The following is an 18,223-nucleotide window of genomic DNA, read 5'->3' on the forward strand; positions in this document are numbered from 1 at the left end:
TATTAAAAATATTTATTTAAAAACATAGCAGTACATTTTTAATCAAAGCAGTTAATGACATACAAGTTCGGCTATAGTTTAAACTTTGCGACATGTCTACCTACTTACACTTTGCAGAAAGATGTTGAAACAATCAAATCACATTGTAAAAACAATTTTGATATTAATTACGTCTTCAATTATCTAACATTATATGTAATATAATATAATAATAATATAATAAAGCCTTTATTCTCTGACATTTTTACTTTAACTTATATACTACTTATTACTAAGGTAGCTTTCTAGCAACCATTATGTTAGTCAGGTTGTCTGTCGACATAGGCCTCCCCCAACTGTTTCCACTTTCCCCTATCCCTAGCTGACTTTCTCCATCCTTTAGGTAAATCGTCCTCCCATCTTTTGATTTGTCCTCCTCGTTGTCTTTTCCCATTTCTAGGATACCATTCTATTATATCCTTCGTCCATTTTTCTTTGTTGGTTCTCATTATATGTCCAGTCCAATTCCATTTAAGTTTTCTTATTTTTTGTAACACGTCATTGATCTTTGTTCTTTTTCTTATTTTTGAAGTTGTTCATTGTAAAAACAATTTTGATATTAATTACGTCTTCAATTATCTAACATTATATGTACTTTTATTAGAATTCAGACATAATTAGACTGGATATAATAAAAATTAATATCCGCGTGTCGTCGTGCAGCGAGGCGGTGTAATGTAATAATACGCGTCAGTCTTGCGACGTCTTTCAATTTCCATCCGAGTTAAAAATATCTAATATAATATAAAAATGGAGAACGTTCAGGAAGTTGAATACTTCGCGCGACAGCCCGGCCTCCCGAGTCGGCGCCTTCTTGACGGCTGATACCTAACTCTGAACTGTAGTGCTATTCTCTAAACAAACAGCCTAGAGATCAGCCTTGGCGCAGCGATGAAATATTGAAATGGTATTCACTAATTCCTAAGACGCGACACTAGCGCCCAAAGACGAGCTCAAAGACGAGCGGCGTAAACGGGAACTACTCAAGGCTGTGCGATTTGACATTTTGTCATAGTATTTGGTATTCACTAACAAAAATCAGCCTCGCCTTCGCCGACAGCCTAGCCTACAGCCTCGATTTCTTATGTCAAATTCAAAAGCTTTGTTTTCTACGCTGTTTACATAGTATTCAACTAATATATTTCTTTCTTTCTTGAATTCTGTGATATTTAATAGCATTGAAATTATCAATTTGTGTATAAAAACGATGGCTGCTCGTTTATGTATAATGATCCATTTGTTAGAAGAAACTAAAAAAGAAGATGATTACAAAAAACGACAACAAACAAGGCAGTTGCGAAATACACGCACAATTTTACGTGATGTGGATTATATTCGACATTACAGACTGTCTGAAGACCTAATTAATATGTTGGAAAGTGAATTAGCACCATATATGCCTGTGTGCCGCCGTTCCGGAGGTTTGTCACTCAGGCTAAAGGTTTGTAATTTCAACTTTACTGTTTGATATTATTATGTAAATAAAATAATAATCATTAATTTTTTTTGTAGATATTATGTACTTTGTCATTTTTGGGTAATGGAAGTTACCAAAAACTTATTGGAAATAATTTAGATACTTTAATCTCTCAACCCTCAGCATCCAGAGCAATTCATCAAGTTATAGATGCGTTAAACAATATAAATATTGTCCAGAAATATATAAGATTTCCACAAAATTCTCAAGAAAGGCAAGCTTTAAAACAAAGGTAGTAAGAAAGAAAGAAACATAACAATCCCTAAGTGCATAACAAAAAGTATATTTTGTTAAGAAATTTTTAAATAGTTTATGATTTTTTATGTATATGAATTATATATTGGTATTATTTTCAGTTTCTATGAAAAATTTAAGATCCCTGGTGTATTGGGTTGCATTGATGGTACACTTGTATCAATGGTTCGACCTCATCAACATGAAGAACGTTATTATTGCCGAAAAGGCTATCATGCAAGAAATGTCATGATTGTAAGTTATTGGCAATTATATTCAGAATAATTTTTGATATTAATATTTGTTCTACTATATATGTAAGTGCATTTCTTTATCCAGATAAATGATGCTGATCTGAATATTTTACATGTAGATGTGACATTTGGAGGAGCAACCCACGACAGTTTTGTTTTTACAAATAGTATAATTAAAGATCATCTAGAAAAACTTCATAATAATGGGGAAGTAGTATACCTGCTTGGTAAGGTTCCAATCTTTGAACTACTTTGTGGAATATTATATATTACAAATAATGACTATTCTTTATTTTTTTTCAGGTGATTCTGGATATGCTCAGAGGCCCTACCTGATGACCCCTTTTAATAACCCAAACCCAGGAACGCCTGAGGAACACTACAACACTATGCATAGCACTGCTCGAAACAGTGTGGAAAGAACAATAGGCATTCTAAAAGGGAGATTTAGATGCTTATTAGTTCATAGAGTGTTACATTATGACCCCACAACAGTTTCAAAAATAGTAGTAGCTTGTTGTGTCCTACACAACATTTGTAACCGTGCAGGATTATCTTCTCCAACTTTAGCCTCCACAGACTTAGAACAGGAAAAAAGAATACTTGGCACATTGAGACAAGCTCAGTTGTCTCAAGACAATGTAGCCACTGGGCGCTTATGTAGAGCACAAGTAGTGCGTCAATTATGGCGTGCTCGTCATATGTAACAAAGTTTTTGTATGCATAATGACACCACTGGTATTGTAGGTCGGTATAAACTATAGTAACTATTTCCTATTATGTGGTCCATGCACCTGATGACTATTGATGTATAAAAATAATTAAGTGTTAAAATATTATAAATCACTCAATTTGACTCAATTACCCATGCAATAAGTTACTTATTCATGTCAATTTATTATTGTTAAATTAATCTAATACAGTTTAGGCTGACAAACAATAATCTCTTTCACAATCATGATTGTAAAACTTAAGACCTTTATGATATGGTCATTAGATAAAAATGTAATGAAAAAGAAAATAATTTCATGTTCTTTTATTTTTCAGGTGACTAGAACCCTTCTAATAGTGTAAACCCTTGGACTCTCACCATAATATCAAAATCCACTGATTGCTGTCTTATTTGTGATATGCATATTCATCTATACCATCTCACAGATCAAAGAAGCAGGAAAGAAAATGCAGTAGTCTTAAGACTATTTATATTATGTTTTTTGTACTTTATATTACATACTTTTCATTTTTATTGTAGCTTTTTTGTCTAATCGTATGTTAAATATTAATAATAAGTAGTAAAATGTACATCCATTTCATAGTACAGCAAATTAAATTTAAACAAGCTGACATACTTTTACATTTATAATATTATGTACATATGCAATAGGGAATATGTATAAATATTATTTATATAAACTTAATTAAAGTACTTTATTTTTCAGTTTCATTGAAATTCTGTACTTTTTGATTATTAATTTATTACATGATATATATATTAAATTTCCATTCAATTCAATTTATTTATTTGCTACAATACTTCATAGTGTTGGATATTTTTTATATGTTATAAATGACTAGATAATAGGTTTAATGATGTTTAATGACATGAATTAAGTTAATTTCAAATGACTTTCATGTTTCATGACTGTCAAAGTCTGTATTTATACAAATTTCAATTGTAAAATTTCCTTTGTTTAAAAAAAAGCAACAGTTGAGTTTCTTGCCTGTTCTTCTCAGCTGAAATTGCATTCCGAATGGGTGGTAGAATCATAAATAGTGACTATTCAGAAACATTTGTAAGTTTACTTAAAATATTATTCATATTCTAAATGAATAAATAAATTAAGTTGAAATAAAAATGCTTTACCAAAGATTTATTTTTTTATTTTTTGAACTAAATCTGACAGGGATTGACTTTGCCTTAGCCATGCGTCACTTATTTGTTGTAAGGCATGAACTAAGGCTCGCTGGTTCTCTGCCAAGATCCTTTCTGTCTCTACTCGGCGCTCTTCTATAGCGACAAATCTCTCTGTAAGACTTCTCAGTTGAGACTGCCGCTGTGAAGGAGGTGAGCGCCGGAGTAAGCGTCGTCGTGGTGCAGTTAAACGACGGCGTGGAGCTAATAACAACAAAACCAATTACACATATAATTCCAAAATATATAAAGTAGTTATGTATTTACAATACCCAGTTTAATTTTGTCCACTATTATGATTAATTACTTACATAAAGTAGCACTGCGTCTTGAAGTGGTGGGTGGTGGTGGTGGTTGTGGTGGTGGTGGTGGTGATGATGGTGGCGGTGGTGTAGGTCTATTGTCATACTAAAAATAAATAAAAAAGAACTAAATTTAACGGACTAAATCTAATACCTAACACATTATTAAATGCAGTTTTACCATCTGTTGTTCTGCAGGGTATTGAGGAATACTCTCCAGATTATCCCTCCGCCATGATGGTCCTGGCTGTGGATCCTGCAGACAATAAATATAAGTTACATTACATGCAATATGTAATTAGAAAATTTTTGTTACATATACATACTGGTATAGAAGGTGTAGACTCTTCAGTTCCTGTGGCTAATATAGGTATAGTCCCAGGCTCCACTGTTATTGACTGTACAACCAAAATTAAATTTTATATTAAAAATTTAAATATTATATGTACTGTTAGTGTACAGTTATATTAAATTTAATTGTATGTAATACCTGTAAGATACTTATAGATGAATCCACATCTGATGTAGAAGCGCTGGGTATATTCTGTATAAAAAATATATATAATTAAAAAAAAAGATATTATAAAAAATAAATATGTAATATCTATGCTGCAAACTATAATATACACACCAAAGAAATAGCTTCTTCAAGCTCTTTTCTGTTAGGATGATCTTCACTGGATTCCTATAAATGAAATATTTTACTTAATATTTTTTTTTGTACAATTTATATGAAAATTATAAATTAGGTCATGATGGTTAAAATAAAATAATAATTATTATTATAAAAAAGCCAATAAATAAAAAGAGAACATACATGGAAAGGGTTAATTTCTAGTTCACGATCCCCGTGAGCAAAGCCTTCTCCACCCATTATATTTATAATGCGTTCTTCTACAACAGAAAGCGCTAATTCCTCCACCGCACCACCACCAGTTTTTTGTCTTGCCACCCTTAGAAGGCTGGCTTTTCTTTTTGTTGCAGCCTTCTTATCTTTCCAGTACTATAAAATATTAGTATGAAAATAAATACTTATTAGAAATGCATAACATTTTATACATGCTTACTTATGTACTATAAAAGGAGGTAAAAACAAACCTTAGACCATTGCTGCCATGTTTTTAAACAGCCACGGCCGTCGCTGTTTAGTTTAACAGCAATGTCTCCCCAAGCGACTTTAGTACGGTCCCTAGCATTGGCTGTTCGTGCATGGCCTGTCGCAAGCCATCGCTGCTCCTCCATGCATTCCACCAGCATCTCCAACTGCTCTTGAGAAGGAACCGCACTTCTTGACATGCTACGAAATAGTTATTTATTTTAGTTATTAGAAATATAATAGAACTCTATTTAAAAGATCACACAAATAATTAAAAAGTACTACTTACCTATTTGATAGATAGATCCAAAGTTATGAATTTCAATTAATTTAAAAAAAGAATTATCTTAGTGTAGAAACTAAACAAGACAAATACAAAAAACGCGCGTCTGGAATGTTGTTTGGCGTGGCGTGACATCTTAGTCTTTTTTACGGCCATGGAAACAAGCTTATTCAAATTCAAGTTAAAAGACAAAATTAAATGTTTAGTGAATAAATTTATATTTATTTTGCTAAATGTTTATTCAGACAACATTATTAACTCAATAAAACATTTTCTTTACTAATAAAACACTATATTTGTTTAATTACCGGTTTCAATTTACGGTTTTTGTTGCAAGCCCTATCTCGTCCGTGCGCGCAGCCTCGAGTTATCACAGCCTACAGTTCGTCGATGAGGTTTGACACGTTAGTGAATACCAATTACCGCAGCGCTGTAGCCACGGTCGTTCGCAAGGCTGATCAGCCTAAAGCTCGTCGGCGGGCGCAGCGTTGCGGTAAATTTTTAGTGAATAGCATTGCTGAACCGCTTTAAGCTAACGTCTCGCATTCCTAGCGTACTGTGTACTGCTTCAGGGTTGTCTACGCTATGTTAGGTACTGGGGTCGATTCAGAGGTGATATTTCTCTATTTCTTAACCTAATATGTTAATTGAACAGTTTCGCGAAATGACTGTTTTGTGGATCATTATAAACTAAATTCGTTATGATTTAGACTTAAATTTATTAGGAATTCAGTTCCTATTGACACTTAGAATAAGCATTTCGCTGTGATATAAAATTTTAATTTTAAGGATAAGAAATAGCGCTTCAGAATCGACCACATTGATAATTTGTACGTTGTAATTATCATGATTTATTTATTTGCTTTTCTTTTTTTTACTAACATTGTAAGAAAACTGTTTCTAATAAAATGGACCAAATTGTAGTCTAAATAATAAAGTGTTATTATTATGATTTCAACAGCTTAATATGTATAACAGAATATTTTATTTATTTATTTATTTATTGTATATCACATAGATAACATAAACCCAGTTTGGGTGTTAAAATTAATGACAGGCACATTTACTTAAAAAATTACAGTATTTATAATCAGTGATTACAATCAATTTTTTTATGACGTATAGACGCCTCTCAAACAAGTAATTTACATTTTCTTTGTCTGATCGCTGTACTCGCCGACAACCCTATCTGACTGTCCCAGTCGCTCGCGGCTGAGCCACTCGCCAAACACTTGAGCATTTTTACAAAGTGAATCCCTGATTTCACACTTCGGGTTTCCATGTGGAATTTAAAATAAAATCTATTTCACGTCGACACATACACTAGCGTTTTGAACTTCAGAATGGGACAGAATTGAAATTGTTTTGAAGACGCAACGATAAAAATGGTTGAACGGAAGGAACAAGTTCTTTAGACTGCAATTGTGTTGCAATTATATCGTCTCGATTAGTATTTATCGTAGGATGTAACTTTTTTTTTTTTACAACACAGGGGGCAAACGAGCATGCGGCTCACCTGATGGTAAGTGACTACCGCCGCCCATGATCACCCATAACACCAGCGGCATTGCAGGTGTGCTGCCGGCCTTTTAAAAAGGAATATGCTCTTTTCTTGAAGGTTATGTTATCGTATCGGTTCGAAAATACTGTTGCTGGAAGTTGATTCCAAAGAGTGGTTGTGCGTGGATGAAAGTGCCTTGAAAAACTTTTTTATATGAAATGGAATGGGTAACAAGTGAAAGTGGAAAGTTGCACGTAAATATAAACAATATTATGGACATCGATAAATACACTACTAGTGTCCCTCATGCGCTGCTGTTCTTGGGGTTTTAAATAGATAAAAGATTGATAAATGACACAGCGAAAGGAGGCGGTGCATCAAGAGTAAGAAGACGATGCCAATTTGGTCTCTGTTTACTGAAGAAGATCTAAATGTCTTTTTTTAATAATGACTAATGATGGAATAGTCCGTTAGCGCTATCGGCATACATTGACGGGGTACCAGTGAGGGATGATATAGATTATGACGAAAGCAGGTTAGTTGGACTATCGCGACGAATTCATCAGGAACTAACCACGATGTTGTCTAGGAAGAACAGCATGGAGGTCGACCTGAAAGGGTATGTTGCTAGAAATGCAACTACTACTTTCCATTACTGAGAATCCCTTCCTCTCAGATCCAAGAGTCGGAGACTGACTGTAGCCTACATGCTTTCATAGTAATAGAAATAATTAAATAACGAACACAGGTTATGGATCGGGGTTCTATTGCTTGTGTAGGTTAGTTCGTAGAAGTGAGGCATCCGAAGTGTTTTCGGATGCCTACCGAGCAGTAGAGGCTTACCATGCCAGGTTTGAATTTAATCAAAAAGATACCTGTAAGCACAATCTATAATGGACATGATGATGATGGACTATGACGATGGATGACACAAGCTATACCAACGAAGAATATATTATTTATAGAGTATAAATGTGAATTTTTTTATTACAAGATTTAGTTTATCCGTGTACCAAATTTTATTCAATATCGTTTAAGCGTATCGGAGACAAAGATCCATGGACCTTTACAAACTTTCACTACGACTTCGAGACGTGTTCGCCGAGGAAAGTTTTTCACTTTCATAAATAGATATATTCATTGTTGTACTTCGGTTTTTATACTCTTTCCTTTAGTTTGTAACACCTTGTATATTTAATACGTTACCAAAAAGGCACCGCCCGAATCGATTAGTTCACCCAACTATAAAACTTGTTTGTACCGAAAGTTGTAAACTTACTCCACCATTACTGTAACTGAAGGCACAGCGTGTACTTAATACAACTGTGAAGTGCGATAAGTTTTTATGATTAAAGTATAGTGATAAAGTGATAGTGGTTGTTATAGAAGCGTTTGTACTTGGTAAGTTAGGCGATGGTGCTCCGACGTGACGTCACGCCACCGACCATAAAACCAAAGTTTATCGACTATAAAACGAGTTCGGAACGCAAGAGCTTCGCGAATTTTTGAATAGATGGCGTACAGATGGAAACAAAAATTGTATTCTATTTTGACATTAATCGTCTTTGATGTAAGTATAAAAAATATCTTAGACGTAGAAAATCCTAAGATTTGTTAGTCAAAACTAACATTTACTAATGTACAGTAACAGTATCTACTATGTATTCGTATCAATCGAAACAATTCATCGTAGAAACAACATAGTTACGTGAAACATGAAAGCTAATAATTCGTTTTGGAGCTACAAGTAGCGAGCGTCCCCTGACGCAGTCCTCTGGTCGCGCACCGCTCTCAGGTGGCTTGCGGCAGGAAATGGAATACCACGTGAAACTCGCTTGACACATGCATTGCGGAAATAAGGCAGGGAATTTTACTTGGGTATTCTAGAAAAAAAAAAACACACACACACACACACAATATAAAAATGTATACGTATTAAAATATGTTTTTTTTTTTTTTTTTTTTTTTTTTTTACAACACAGGGGGCAAACGAGCATGCGGCTCACCTGATGGTAAGTGACTACCGCCGCCCATGATCACCCACAACACCAGCGGCATTGCAGGTGTGCTGCCGGCCTTTTAAAAAGGAATATACTCTTTTCTTGAAGGTTATGTTGTCGTATCGGTTCGGAAATACTGCTGCAGGAAGTTGATTCCAAAGAATGGTTGTGCGTGGAAGAAAGTGCCTTGAAAAACGCACGGTGGAAGACCGCCACTCGTCCAGATGATTGGGATGAAACTTTAGTTTGTGGCGGGTTGTACGGTGGTGAAAATCAGCAGCAGGTATCAATCCGAACAATTCCTCAGAACACTCCCCATGATAAATTCGGTAGAAGATGCACAGAGATGCAACATCTCTGCGCAGTTTCAGTGGGTCGAGTCGGACAGAAGGCGTTGACTATCGATAATTCGAGCCGCCCGACTTTGAATGCGGTCTAACGGAAGGAGTTGGTACTGTGGCGCTCCTGCCCACAGGTGAGAACAGTATTCCATATGCGGCCTGACTTGGGCTTTATATAATTTCAGGCGGTGTTCTGGCATGAAATATCGTCTCACCCTATTGAGTACTCCTAACTTTTTGGAAGCTATCTTAGCCTTCTCCTCCAGATGACCGCAAAACTGGACGTCGCAAGATATATCAACGCCCAGAATTCCTAGACTCGACTTTTTATCAAGGGAAGTGCCCTGAAAGTGAGGAGATACGACAAACGGCGTCTTTTTTGCGGTAAACGCGCAGACTTGTGTCTTTTTGGGGTTAAATTGGACAAGATTTTGTTCACCCCAGATCGAAACTTGATGGAGTGAAGTTTCGATTTCAGACACAAGTCTATTCCGGCACTCATCGGTATGTGCCCGCGAGATCTTTGCATGACCGGTATATAATGTATCTCCTGTACTGTCGTCTGCATAGCAATGAATATTACTTATCTGTAACATATCATTGATATGCAGAAGAAACAGAGTCGGAGATAGTACACAGCCTTGCGGGACACCAGCATTCAAAGGTTTTAAATCAGAGCATGCTCCGTCGACTACGACTTTAATGCTACGTTCCTTGAGAAAACTGGCGACCCAAATGCACAGTCTCGCAGGCAACCCAAATGAAGGTAGCTTTGAAAGCAGCGCTCTATGCCACACCCGATCAAAGGCCTTCGCGATATCCAGACTAACTGCTAAGGCCTCTCCCTTACTCTCGATTGCCACTGCCCATCGGTGTGTTAAGTAAGCTAAAAGATCACCAGCCGAACGTCCCTGTCGAAAGCCGTACTGGCGATCACAGATCAGCTGGTGCTCTTCTAGGTACCGGAGCAGTTGACGGTTAATGATGGATTCCATAACCTTCGAGAATAAGGAAGTGATAGCTATGGGCCTATAGTTAGCTGGATCTGAGCGATCTCCCTTTTTAGGGATCGGATGCACCAGAGCAGTCTTCCAAAACTTTGGGACTATGCCCGATGAGTAGCTAAGCCGAAAAAGACGCGTAAGAACCGGAGCCAACTCTGGTGCGCACGTCCTAAGCACAATTGGAGGAATACCATCGGGCCCACTCGACTTATGGATTTCGAGGGAGAAAAGTGCTCTACGCACTGAGCTATGCGTGAATTTAATGTCAGACATAGAGCTCCTACAACACGTGATGGTCGGTGGTGATTTCATCCCGTCATCCAATGTCGAGTTTGACGCAAAGATGGATCCAAGAAGATCGGCCTTTTCCTTAGCGTTCTGGGCCAACGAGTCATCCTCCCTGCGCAATGGTGGAAAAGATGACTTACAGAAATTCCCTTGTGCAGCTTTGGCAAGAGACCAGAAAGCTCGAGTCCCAGAGGGCAAACTAGCCAATCTCTTGCCAATTCTACTGATATGCTCTGACTTCGCTGTGGCTATAACTCTTTTGAAAGACCTAGAGGCAGAGTTATACTTCTTTTTGAGAGCACTGGTGTTAGGATCTCGCGACGCCACACCTTTAGCCCAGGTTAGGAAGCACTCCTGTTTCAGACGAGATGCTGTTCTACAAGAGGCTCCATACCAGGGCTGGGATTTCCCGCCGACGGGCACCACAGAGTTAGGAATAAATAATTCCATTCCCTGAAGCACCACATCAGCAATGGAATCGGCAATGGCGTCAGGATCATCCAGTGTGAAGCAAACCCGCCTCCATGGGTAAGATGCGAAAAAAATCCGCATCTCATCCCAGTCCGCTGACCTGTAGTGCCAGACACGACGTCTACCCGTGGAACGTGGTGGAATCGGACTCATGAGAGGCACCTCGCTCCGCACCAGACTGTGATCCGACGATCCAAGCGGAGCTTCGACGGAAATCACATAGTTGTCTGGGTGGGTGGTCAGCAGAAGGTCCAACAGTGAAGGTGAATGGTCCAACACATCAGGTATTCGCGTAGGCGAGGAAACAAGCTGCGTCAGACCATACGTATGTTGTAAAAAGAAGGAATATTAAGTTTATTGAAATAAAAAAAAAATTAGTCAATCGTGGGCTACTATTATAATGTCATAAATACAAAGTTTGGTACTAATATACTTGTATATTTAAATGATTAATATCATTACAAAATTATGAAACGTAACAACGTATATATAACGACAGCACACACGCACACATGTATTTGCACTTACACACACGCACACAAATACTCACACCTAATGAGACGAATTGAAAATCGAAACCTCTTTTTTTTGTAAGTTGCTTAAAAACATCGTTAAATTATAAACACGCACATATACAAACACATAATATCGAAGTAATGTGCTGCTTGAACAGAGCGGATGATGATATCTCCGAGTGATGTAAACATCCAAGGCGTTTTGCGTTGACATTAAGATTAACTAGTGTACACAGAAAGTGTACGTAGCGACGTAGGATTCCCCCGCCGTTTTGACATTTACCGGGTAGACTTGTGGCAGGAAATGAAATTCCTCCTGCCGTTACTCTTTTAATATCTAAACATGTGTCTTGAACAGGGAAATGAGACAGTTTGCAAGTACTCTTACTTTACTTCATTTACATTAGTTTATTACTGTGTTAGGTAACTAATATTTAAACTCATTACTGCAAATCTGATTCTATAAGCTAGTAAATCCTCCCATTTATCTGTTACATAATTGATATTGCAACTTGATTTTTTACATTTGCTTTAACGGATTTAATATAAATAAATAAATAGATATGATTATGTTCTTTTCTATCGATCATCAAGATTTAATAAGGTCAAAAAATCTGTAATAAAATAAAAAATACACTATTATATACTAAAATAAAGAATTAAATACTAAAATAAAAAGAAACAACATTTTTTTATACAACTTAGAATGGCAAACAAGCTGACGGCCCACCTGATGGAAAGTGGTAACCGTCGCCTATAGACATGAGCAGTACCATGGACATAACAGAGTATACTGTTTCGCCCATGATACTTACTAATTAATAGTAACCACATACCCATGGAAGTCATAAAAACAAAAGTCTAGTTGAAAAAAATATCTAAATTCCACTTGCTTATTTCTGATTGAATACATTTTTATATATGGCACTCATTCAACAATATATTGATGGTTAATACGTAGTAATATAGATAATTTGAACGCCGCTTAGTCACAGCTGAGTTAAATTAAGTGGAAAGGGATGACTCAACGTCCATACATATTACAATCCTACTCACGCATTTTCTTTTCTCAACATTATCCCCGAAAGTGACATTACGGAGCCTCTTAAATTCAAGCGAAGGGTCGGGTTACATTAAAAATGTAGGCAGATTACACGCGCGGGAGTTTTTCAGCAAAAAATTCATTTTAGGAAAGGCCGAGGCGTACTTCGGACACTAGAGAGACCACCTGTGCTGAATCCGATAGTGTCGCGATTTATGCATTCAGCTGTTGTGGCTAGCGTCCAACTGCGACCCATCCTCCTGTCCCTCCCCTGGGCCCGTGCTCAATACCCTGCCGCGATCGGGTGTCGCTGACGCGGAATAAGGGTGCTTATTCTGCAAGAGTTGCTAAAGGGAAGAGTAATCATTTCCTTTGGGGCCTGGCAACACAAAAGGGTATTGTTATTTTTTTAATAACAATCTTGTTTGCTTTTCTATCGTTTTATTGTCATTATTATAACTAGGCGTGAATATTTTTTTTAGTTTACCTACTCATAATGTTTCAAACTGTGAATGATGAAGTTAACGAAATATAAAAATAAACTTACAGATTGTAGACGATTGTTTCGTTTAGGTATCATATGTAAACTCATGAAACGTACCTGGAAACAAAATAAAAAGAGATTAATTTCAAAATACAATTGGTAGCCACTTGACTATGTATAAGTCGATAGGTTGAAGGGTTTTTGCGAGCAACAACTTTTTAACCCACCACATTTTTCAATAAAATAATATCTCCTTGCTCGGTCCTGAGCTGGTATAATTTGACGGCAATTTCTTGTTTTTTAAAACATTTCAGGTTTCTTCTCAGATATAAAATTTTACTAGTAGCGTCGACTGGCGACATTTTATAGTATTCGTGAATTTTGATACTTGTTAAAAAAATAACTTTTTTAAAAAAGAAAGGAGAATCCTAACTCGAGTCTAAGGGCTCAGACAAGTATTTGAATACTAAATTGTATTCGAGTAGGTACTTTACAATCTCGAGCTCTTTTTCTATTGATTTCTAATATTTATTTTTTTACGAAGACAATAAATATTTAGTAATATATTAAATTTTCCTTTGGTAATTAAGAAAAATATTTTTAAGACGGTGAAATAGATACAGAAAAAAATTATAGAGTAACGAGTCGGAGTACAGTGTATCCGAGATGTGTTTATTGAGAATTCGAGTAACTAGGTACTCGGGTATCTATTCGAGTAAGTTCTCGAGTCAGCTTGAATCCGCACATTATTAATTTTGACAAATTGCATTTGAAATCTTATCATCATTACATAAGTCGTTAACTATCCACTATTGAACATACACTTCCTCTTAAACCAGTTTGAAACCTACTGCTCATTGATTACTGTTGAATTTATTTTAAAACTAAGCATTGCGATGAGATTTCAGTGTACTAACTTCCATTAAATAAATTTAAAATTGTATTACGTAAATGGTTACTTAGCAAAAGCCGCATTTGTCGTATCTCCTCACTTTCAGGGCACTTCCCTTGATAAAAAGTCGAGTCTAGGAATTCTGGGCGTTGATATATCTTGCGACGTCCAGTTTTGCGGTCATCTGGAGGAGAAGGCTAAGATATCTTCCAAAAAGTTAGGAGTGCTCAATAGGGTGAGACGATATTTCATGCCAGAACACCGCCTGAAATTATAAAAAGCCCAAGTCAGGCCGCATATGGAATACTGTTCTCACCTGTGGGCAGGAGCGCCACAGTAACAACTCCTTCCGTTAGACCGCATTCAAAGTCGGGCGGCTCGAATTATCGATAGTCAACGCCTTACTGTCCGACTTGACCCACTGAAACTGCGCAGAGATGTTGCATCTCTGTGCATTTTCTACTGAATTTATCATGGGGAGTGTTCTGAGGAATTGTTTGGATTGATACCTGCTGCTGATTTTCACCACCGTACAACCCGCCACAAACTAAAGTTTCATCCCAATCATCTGGACGAGTGGCGGTCTTCCACCGTGCGTTTTTCAAGGCACTTTCTTCCACGCACAACCATTCTTTGGAATCAACTTCCAGCAGCAGTATTTCCGAACCGATACGACAACATAACCTTCAAGAAAAGAGTATATTCCTTTTTAAAAGGCCGGCAGCACACCTGCAATGCCGCTGGTGTTGTGGGTGATCATGGGCGGCGGTAGTCACTTACCATCAGGTGAGCCGCATGCTCGTTTGCCCCCTGTGTTGTAAAAAAAAAAAGCTATTACACTGTTGACGAATCTTTCAAAAAAAAAAAATAGATAAATATCTAATATAGTTGTCGATGCATAAATTAATCGGTTCCTATCAAAATGGGACATTTGCATGCCATACTGTAATGGCTAAATAGGCATGAGACTATGTAATACAAGACCACCGTTACCTACCCTGTTTAATGCAAATAAATTTATTACTATCTATAACAGCCGTGTTCTATTTAGTGTACTCAAGTCTAATTGTGCCATCTGTTTGTTCCACTCCCTCATTAGTGCTGTCACTGATACAACGATTAATCGTGAGATTGGATCCATCGTTTATTTTAATTGTTTCATCATATTTAGATCAATATAAGACTGCTCTGTTACCACGAAGTGACTTTGTAATCATATTATAATTAGAATTAAATGTAACATCATCGATATTCAATTTAAATTTCGTCTGACATTCAAATTGAATATTGAATTGAATTCGTTTGATTGTAGTTGCTTGGAAATTTGATTCCTGATTATTATTGCAAGTGAAGGGTTCAGATGTTATGGGTGATCGATCAAACCAATTATCGCATCTGTGGTAAATGACATTCGATCCTTATTAACATTAGAAGCGAGTTTATTTATTAACTATTGGAACTTTAATGCAATAGTTAGGAAATTTGGCATAAGTTTAGTCTGGAGGCAAGAATTACTTTTTATCTCAGCCAATCAATACACCTCACTCACATGGAAGTCGCGGGCACATAACAGGTTTTTTTTTTTTATTTTAAAGAAAAAGAAAAATAAATTCTTCAACATCGTATTTTTTTTTAATGGATGACAGTGGAGTGATACCCAATCTGCGCTACCAGTATACACTGGCGGAGTATCAGTGAGAGATGATAGGTGAGAATGAAAACGCAGGTCAGTTAGCCCATCGCGATGAATACACCTGGAATTCAACACGATGGTTTCCAGAGAGGACTCTGTGGAGGTCGACCTGATAGGGTATATTGCTAGCAATGGGACTAGTAATCCACATTACTTACAATCCCTCCCCCCCCCCCCCTCAACACCCTAATATGACGTTGGAGTAGTGCTTTTATACAAGTCAATAGTATATTTATACACAAGAAAAAATCCCTTCAATGACAATTCAGCAAAAATTACAGCCACAAATATAGAAATATAGCAACTTCACTTTGTTTCTTTCAAATCGCTTAAAGTCATTACAAGTGAGAAATAGTGGCGCGGCGATTTACACCGAGTGACTTGTTCAATCGTCAATAGAAACAAAAGACATGGAGATCTGTCTGCGCTACACAAAGGACTGTTGGCTGTCCTGCGTTCATTACAGTGAAAAACGTCGATATTGCCAGATAACATCAATTACTTGAGAACGCTCGCTGGCGTAGCTCTTGGGAAGGCGAGGTGGTGGAGTGTGAGGGGGGGGGGCGGTCTTTGTCTTCACTGCTTCTGGAATAGTTCGATGGGGATTTTATCTCCTTACCGTTTCATCTGCGCGTTGCCCGGAAAAGTGATTATTAGTTCCCCATTTGAGAGAATTCATTTCGAGGAGACTACTCTCTTTAACACTCTAAGACGCTGATTTATGCCTAGTTAGAATAATATACTGTTTCAGCATTCTTAGAATGGAAAGTATGGTAATTATTCCAGTCCCGCAGCGATTACTTGATTCCAGTAATGGACGCCTTTGCATAGCTAATACAACGGTGATATTACGAGAAAATAAGCTTTTATAAAAACACTCCCAACAGACTTCATCAGTTCCGTTTTATATCAAGAGAGTGGGTAACTTATTTTTAAAGGTCGTGACATAGTAATTTAATTGGTTCAAGACTAATTGGGTTTGGCGAAAGCCAGTATTAATTGGCTTACGTAAATTTTTTTTACAGAATTTACGAGATCACAGCGCGTTGTTCGTTATGAAGATGAATGAAAAAAATATCGTTATGCTAATTTCTAGCTTTGGAGCGACGCGAAATAAATCACGCCTAACTAGTTTGTTTATGGGCAAAAACATTTTAACATAATTCAATTCCACTGTTACAGCAATGAGACGAACTTAATGTTTGTAGGCGTCGTCTGTGAGTTATACAGTGTTTGTATCAACATGTGATGAGTTTATAATATAATTCATGTATATTACTGTAAAACTTAATTCAATAATAAAGTTAGTAAGGTAGAAAATTGTTAACAATGGAGATGCCAGTCTGCAACATTTTGCTAATATTGCTGATTGGCGACATTGCTAGAAAGATAGGTTGCCCTTCACGTGGAGCCCCCTGGAAAACATTGCGGTTAATTCTAACTAATATCTACCATAAATATGAAAGTGAGTTTATTTATTTGGTAGGTAACTTATAGGGTCATAATGGCTTAATCTGGGGGAAAGGGATTGTAAGTAATGTGGATTACTTTGGCTTACGTTGGATACCACTGAGGTGGCAAACAAGCATACGGCCCACCTACTGGTAAGTGGTTACCGTAGCCTATGAACACCTGCAATACCAGAGGTATTACGCGTTGCTGACCCTGAAGAAACCTCTTTATTTACTTTGTTACTAGTTCCATTGCTAACAATGTACTGTATCAGGTTAGACTCGACGTGATTGGCCTGGAAACCATCGTGTTGAATTCCAGGTATATTCATTACGATGGGCTAACTGACTTGCCCTTTTATTCTCACCTACCATCCCTCACTGGTGCTCCGCCGGTGTATACCATTAGCGCAGACGGGGCTACCGTTCCATTATCATCCATTAAAAAAGGTTTAATTTATCACTACTAAATTTACGCGTACTATATGGGATGGTCAAGGGTGTAGGCTACTTTTTGTTCCGGTCAGTGAACGTATATCGGTCGCGCGGACAAAGTTGCGGGTAAAGGTAGTTCTTATTATACTCGCCACTATGGGCCAACTGTTCTGACTTCATCTTCACCATTTCATTCTTCACTGGTGCTCCATTTGAGAATAAAATGATGAAGATTCCTGCCGTTATCATAAACGAGTTCTATCTCAGCCCAATTAAAATCCCATGTGCTGTAGAGGCAAGTAAGTATAATGCTTTAAAATAAAAAAGAAAACAAAGCTTCCAGTCAACAATATGCAAGTCTCAACAATAGCTACCAACTGTTTTAAGTGTAGCAAAAAATACACAACGGTTTCTCTCGGCCCATTGGGTATACAGTTTAAAGGAAGCGGCGAATCAGAAACTGTTTCTAAAGAAAAAGTTGCGGGACTTTTATAAAGTCCAACACGGCT

At 37.0% G+C, this 18,223-nt stretch overlaps 3 protein-coding genes across 10 annotated transcripts in view; 1 reads left to right on the forward strand and 2 right to left on the reverse strand.

Moving 5' to 3' along the window:
• The window catches only part of LOC113517735 (zwei Ig domain protein zig-8-like), a 627,640-nt gene that overhangs the window by 164,175 nt on the left and 445,242 nt on the right, over positions 1–18,223 (reverse strand). The gene's annotated exons all lie outside the window — the stretch shown is intronic.
• Positions 1,109–3,437, forward strand: LOC128200227 (putative nuclease HARBI1). Of its 2 annotated transcripts, XM_052892935.1 has the most exons (6): positions 1,109–1,480; positions 1,552–1,748; positions 1,873–2,005; positions 2,090–2,231; positions 2,308–2,751; positions 3,052–3,437. In XM_052892935.1, the coding sequence occupies exons 1-5, from the start codon at positions 1,247–1,249 to the stop codon at positions 2,709–2,711; spliced, it is 1,110 nt and encodes a 369-aa protein (XP_052748895.1). In that variant the 5' UTR covers positions 1,109–1,246; the 3' UTR covers positions 2,712–2,751; positions 3,052–3,437. The 2 variants fall into 2 exon arrangements, with proteins under 2 accessions (XP_052748895.1, XP_052748894.1); XM_052892934.1 differs by having other exon boundaries at positions 2,308–3,437.
• Positions 3,870–6,028, reverse strand: LOC128200228 (proline-rich protein 12-like). 3 transcript variants are annotated; one of them, XM_052892937.1, is made up of 9 exons: positions 5,604–6,028; positions 5,317–5,515; positions 5,036–5,221; positions 4,850–4,903; positions 4,709–4,762; positions 4,545–4,616; positions 4,400–4,474; positions 4,228–4,324; positions 3,870–4,120 (listed from the first exon to the last, which is right to left on the reverse strand). In XM_052892937.1, exons 2-9 carry the CDS (start codon positions 5,512–5,514, stop codon positions 3,876–3,878), a joined length of 981 nt encoding a protein of 326 aa, XP_052748897.1. In that variant the 5' UTR covers position 5,515; positions 5,604–6,028; the 3' UTR covers positions 3,870–3,875. The 3 variants fall into 3 exon arrangements, with proteins under 3 accessions (XP_052748897.1, XP_052748899.1, XP_052748898.1); XM_052892939.1 differs by lacking the exon at positions 5,317–5,515; XM_052892938.1 differs by lacking the exon at positions 5,036–5,221.

This window comes from Galleria mellonella, unplaced genomic scaffold (assembly GCF_026898425.1).
Source record: "Galleria mellonella isolate WM207_F2 unplaced genomic scaffold, CSIRO_AGI_GalMel_v1 utg171, whole genome shotgun sequence".
NCBI lineage: Eukaryota > Metazoa > Arthropoda > Insecta > Lepidoptera > Pyralidae > Galleria > Galleria mellonella.

What these genes read in the sequence shown, in the direction of transcription:
- LOC128200227 (XM_052892934.1), top strand. Translation starts at nt 1,247, where the DNA reads ATGGCTGCTCGTTTATGTATAATGATCCATTTGTTAGAAGAAACTAAA. An exon ending in AGGCAAGCTTTAAAACAAAG is followed by an intron (nt 1,749 to 1,872) that starts GTAGTAAGAAAG and finishes TATTATTTTCAG; the next exon opens with TTTCTATGAAAAATTTAAGA. An exon ending in GGAAGTAGTATACCTGCTTG is followed by an intron (nt 2,232 to 2,307) that starts GTAAGGTTCCAA and finishes ATTTTTTTTCAG; the next exon opens with GTGATTCTGGATATGCTCAG.
- LOC128200228 (XM_052892937.1), bottom strand. Translation starts at nt 5,514, where the DNA reads ATGTCAAGAAGTGCGGTTCCTTCTCAAGAGCAGTTGGAGATGCTGGTG. An exon ending in TTGAAGAAGCTATTTCTTTG is followed by an intron (nt 4,763 to 4,849) that starts GTGTGTATATTA and finishes TTTTTTATACAG; the next exon opens with AATATACCCAGCGCTTCTAC. An exon ending in AAGACGCAGTGCTACTTTAT is followed by an intron (nt 4,121 to 4,227) that starts GTAAGTAATTAA and finishes TGTTGTTATTAG; the next exon opens with CTCCACGCCGTCGTTTAACT.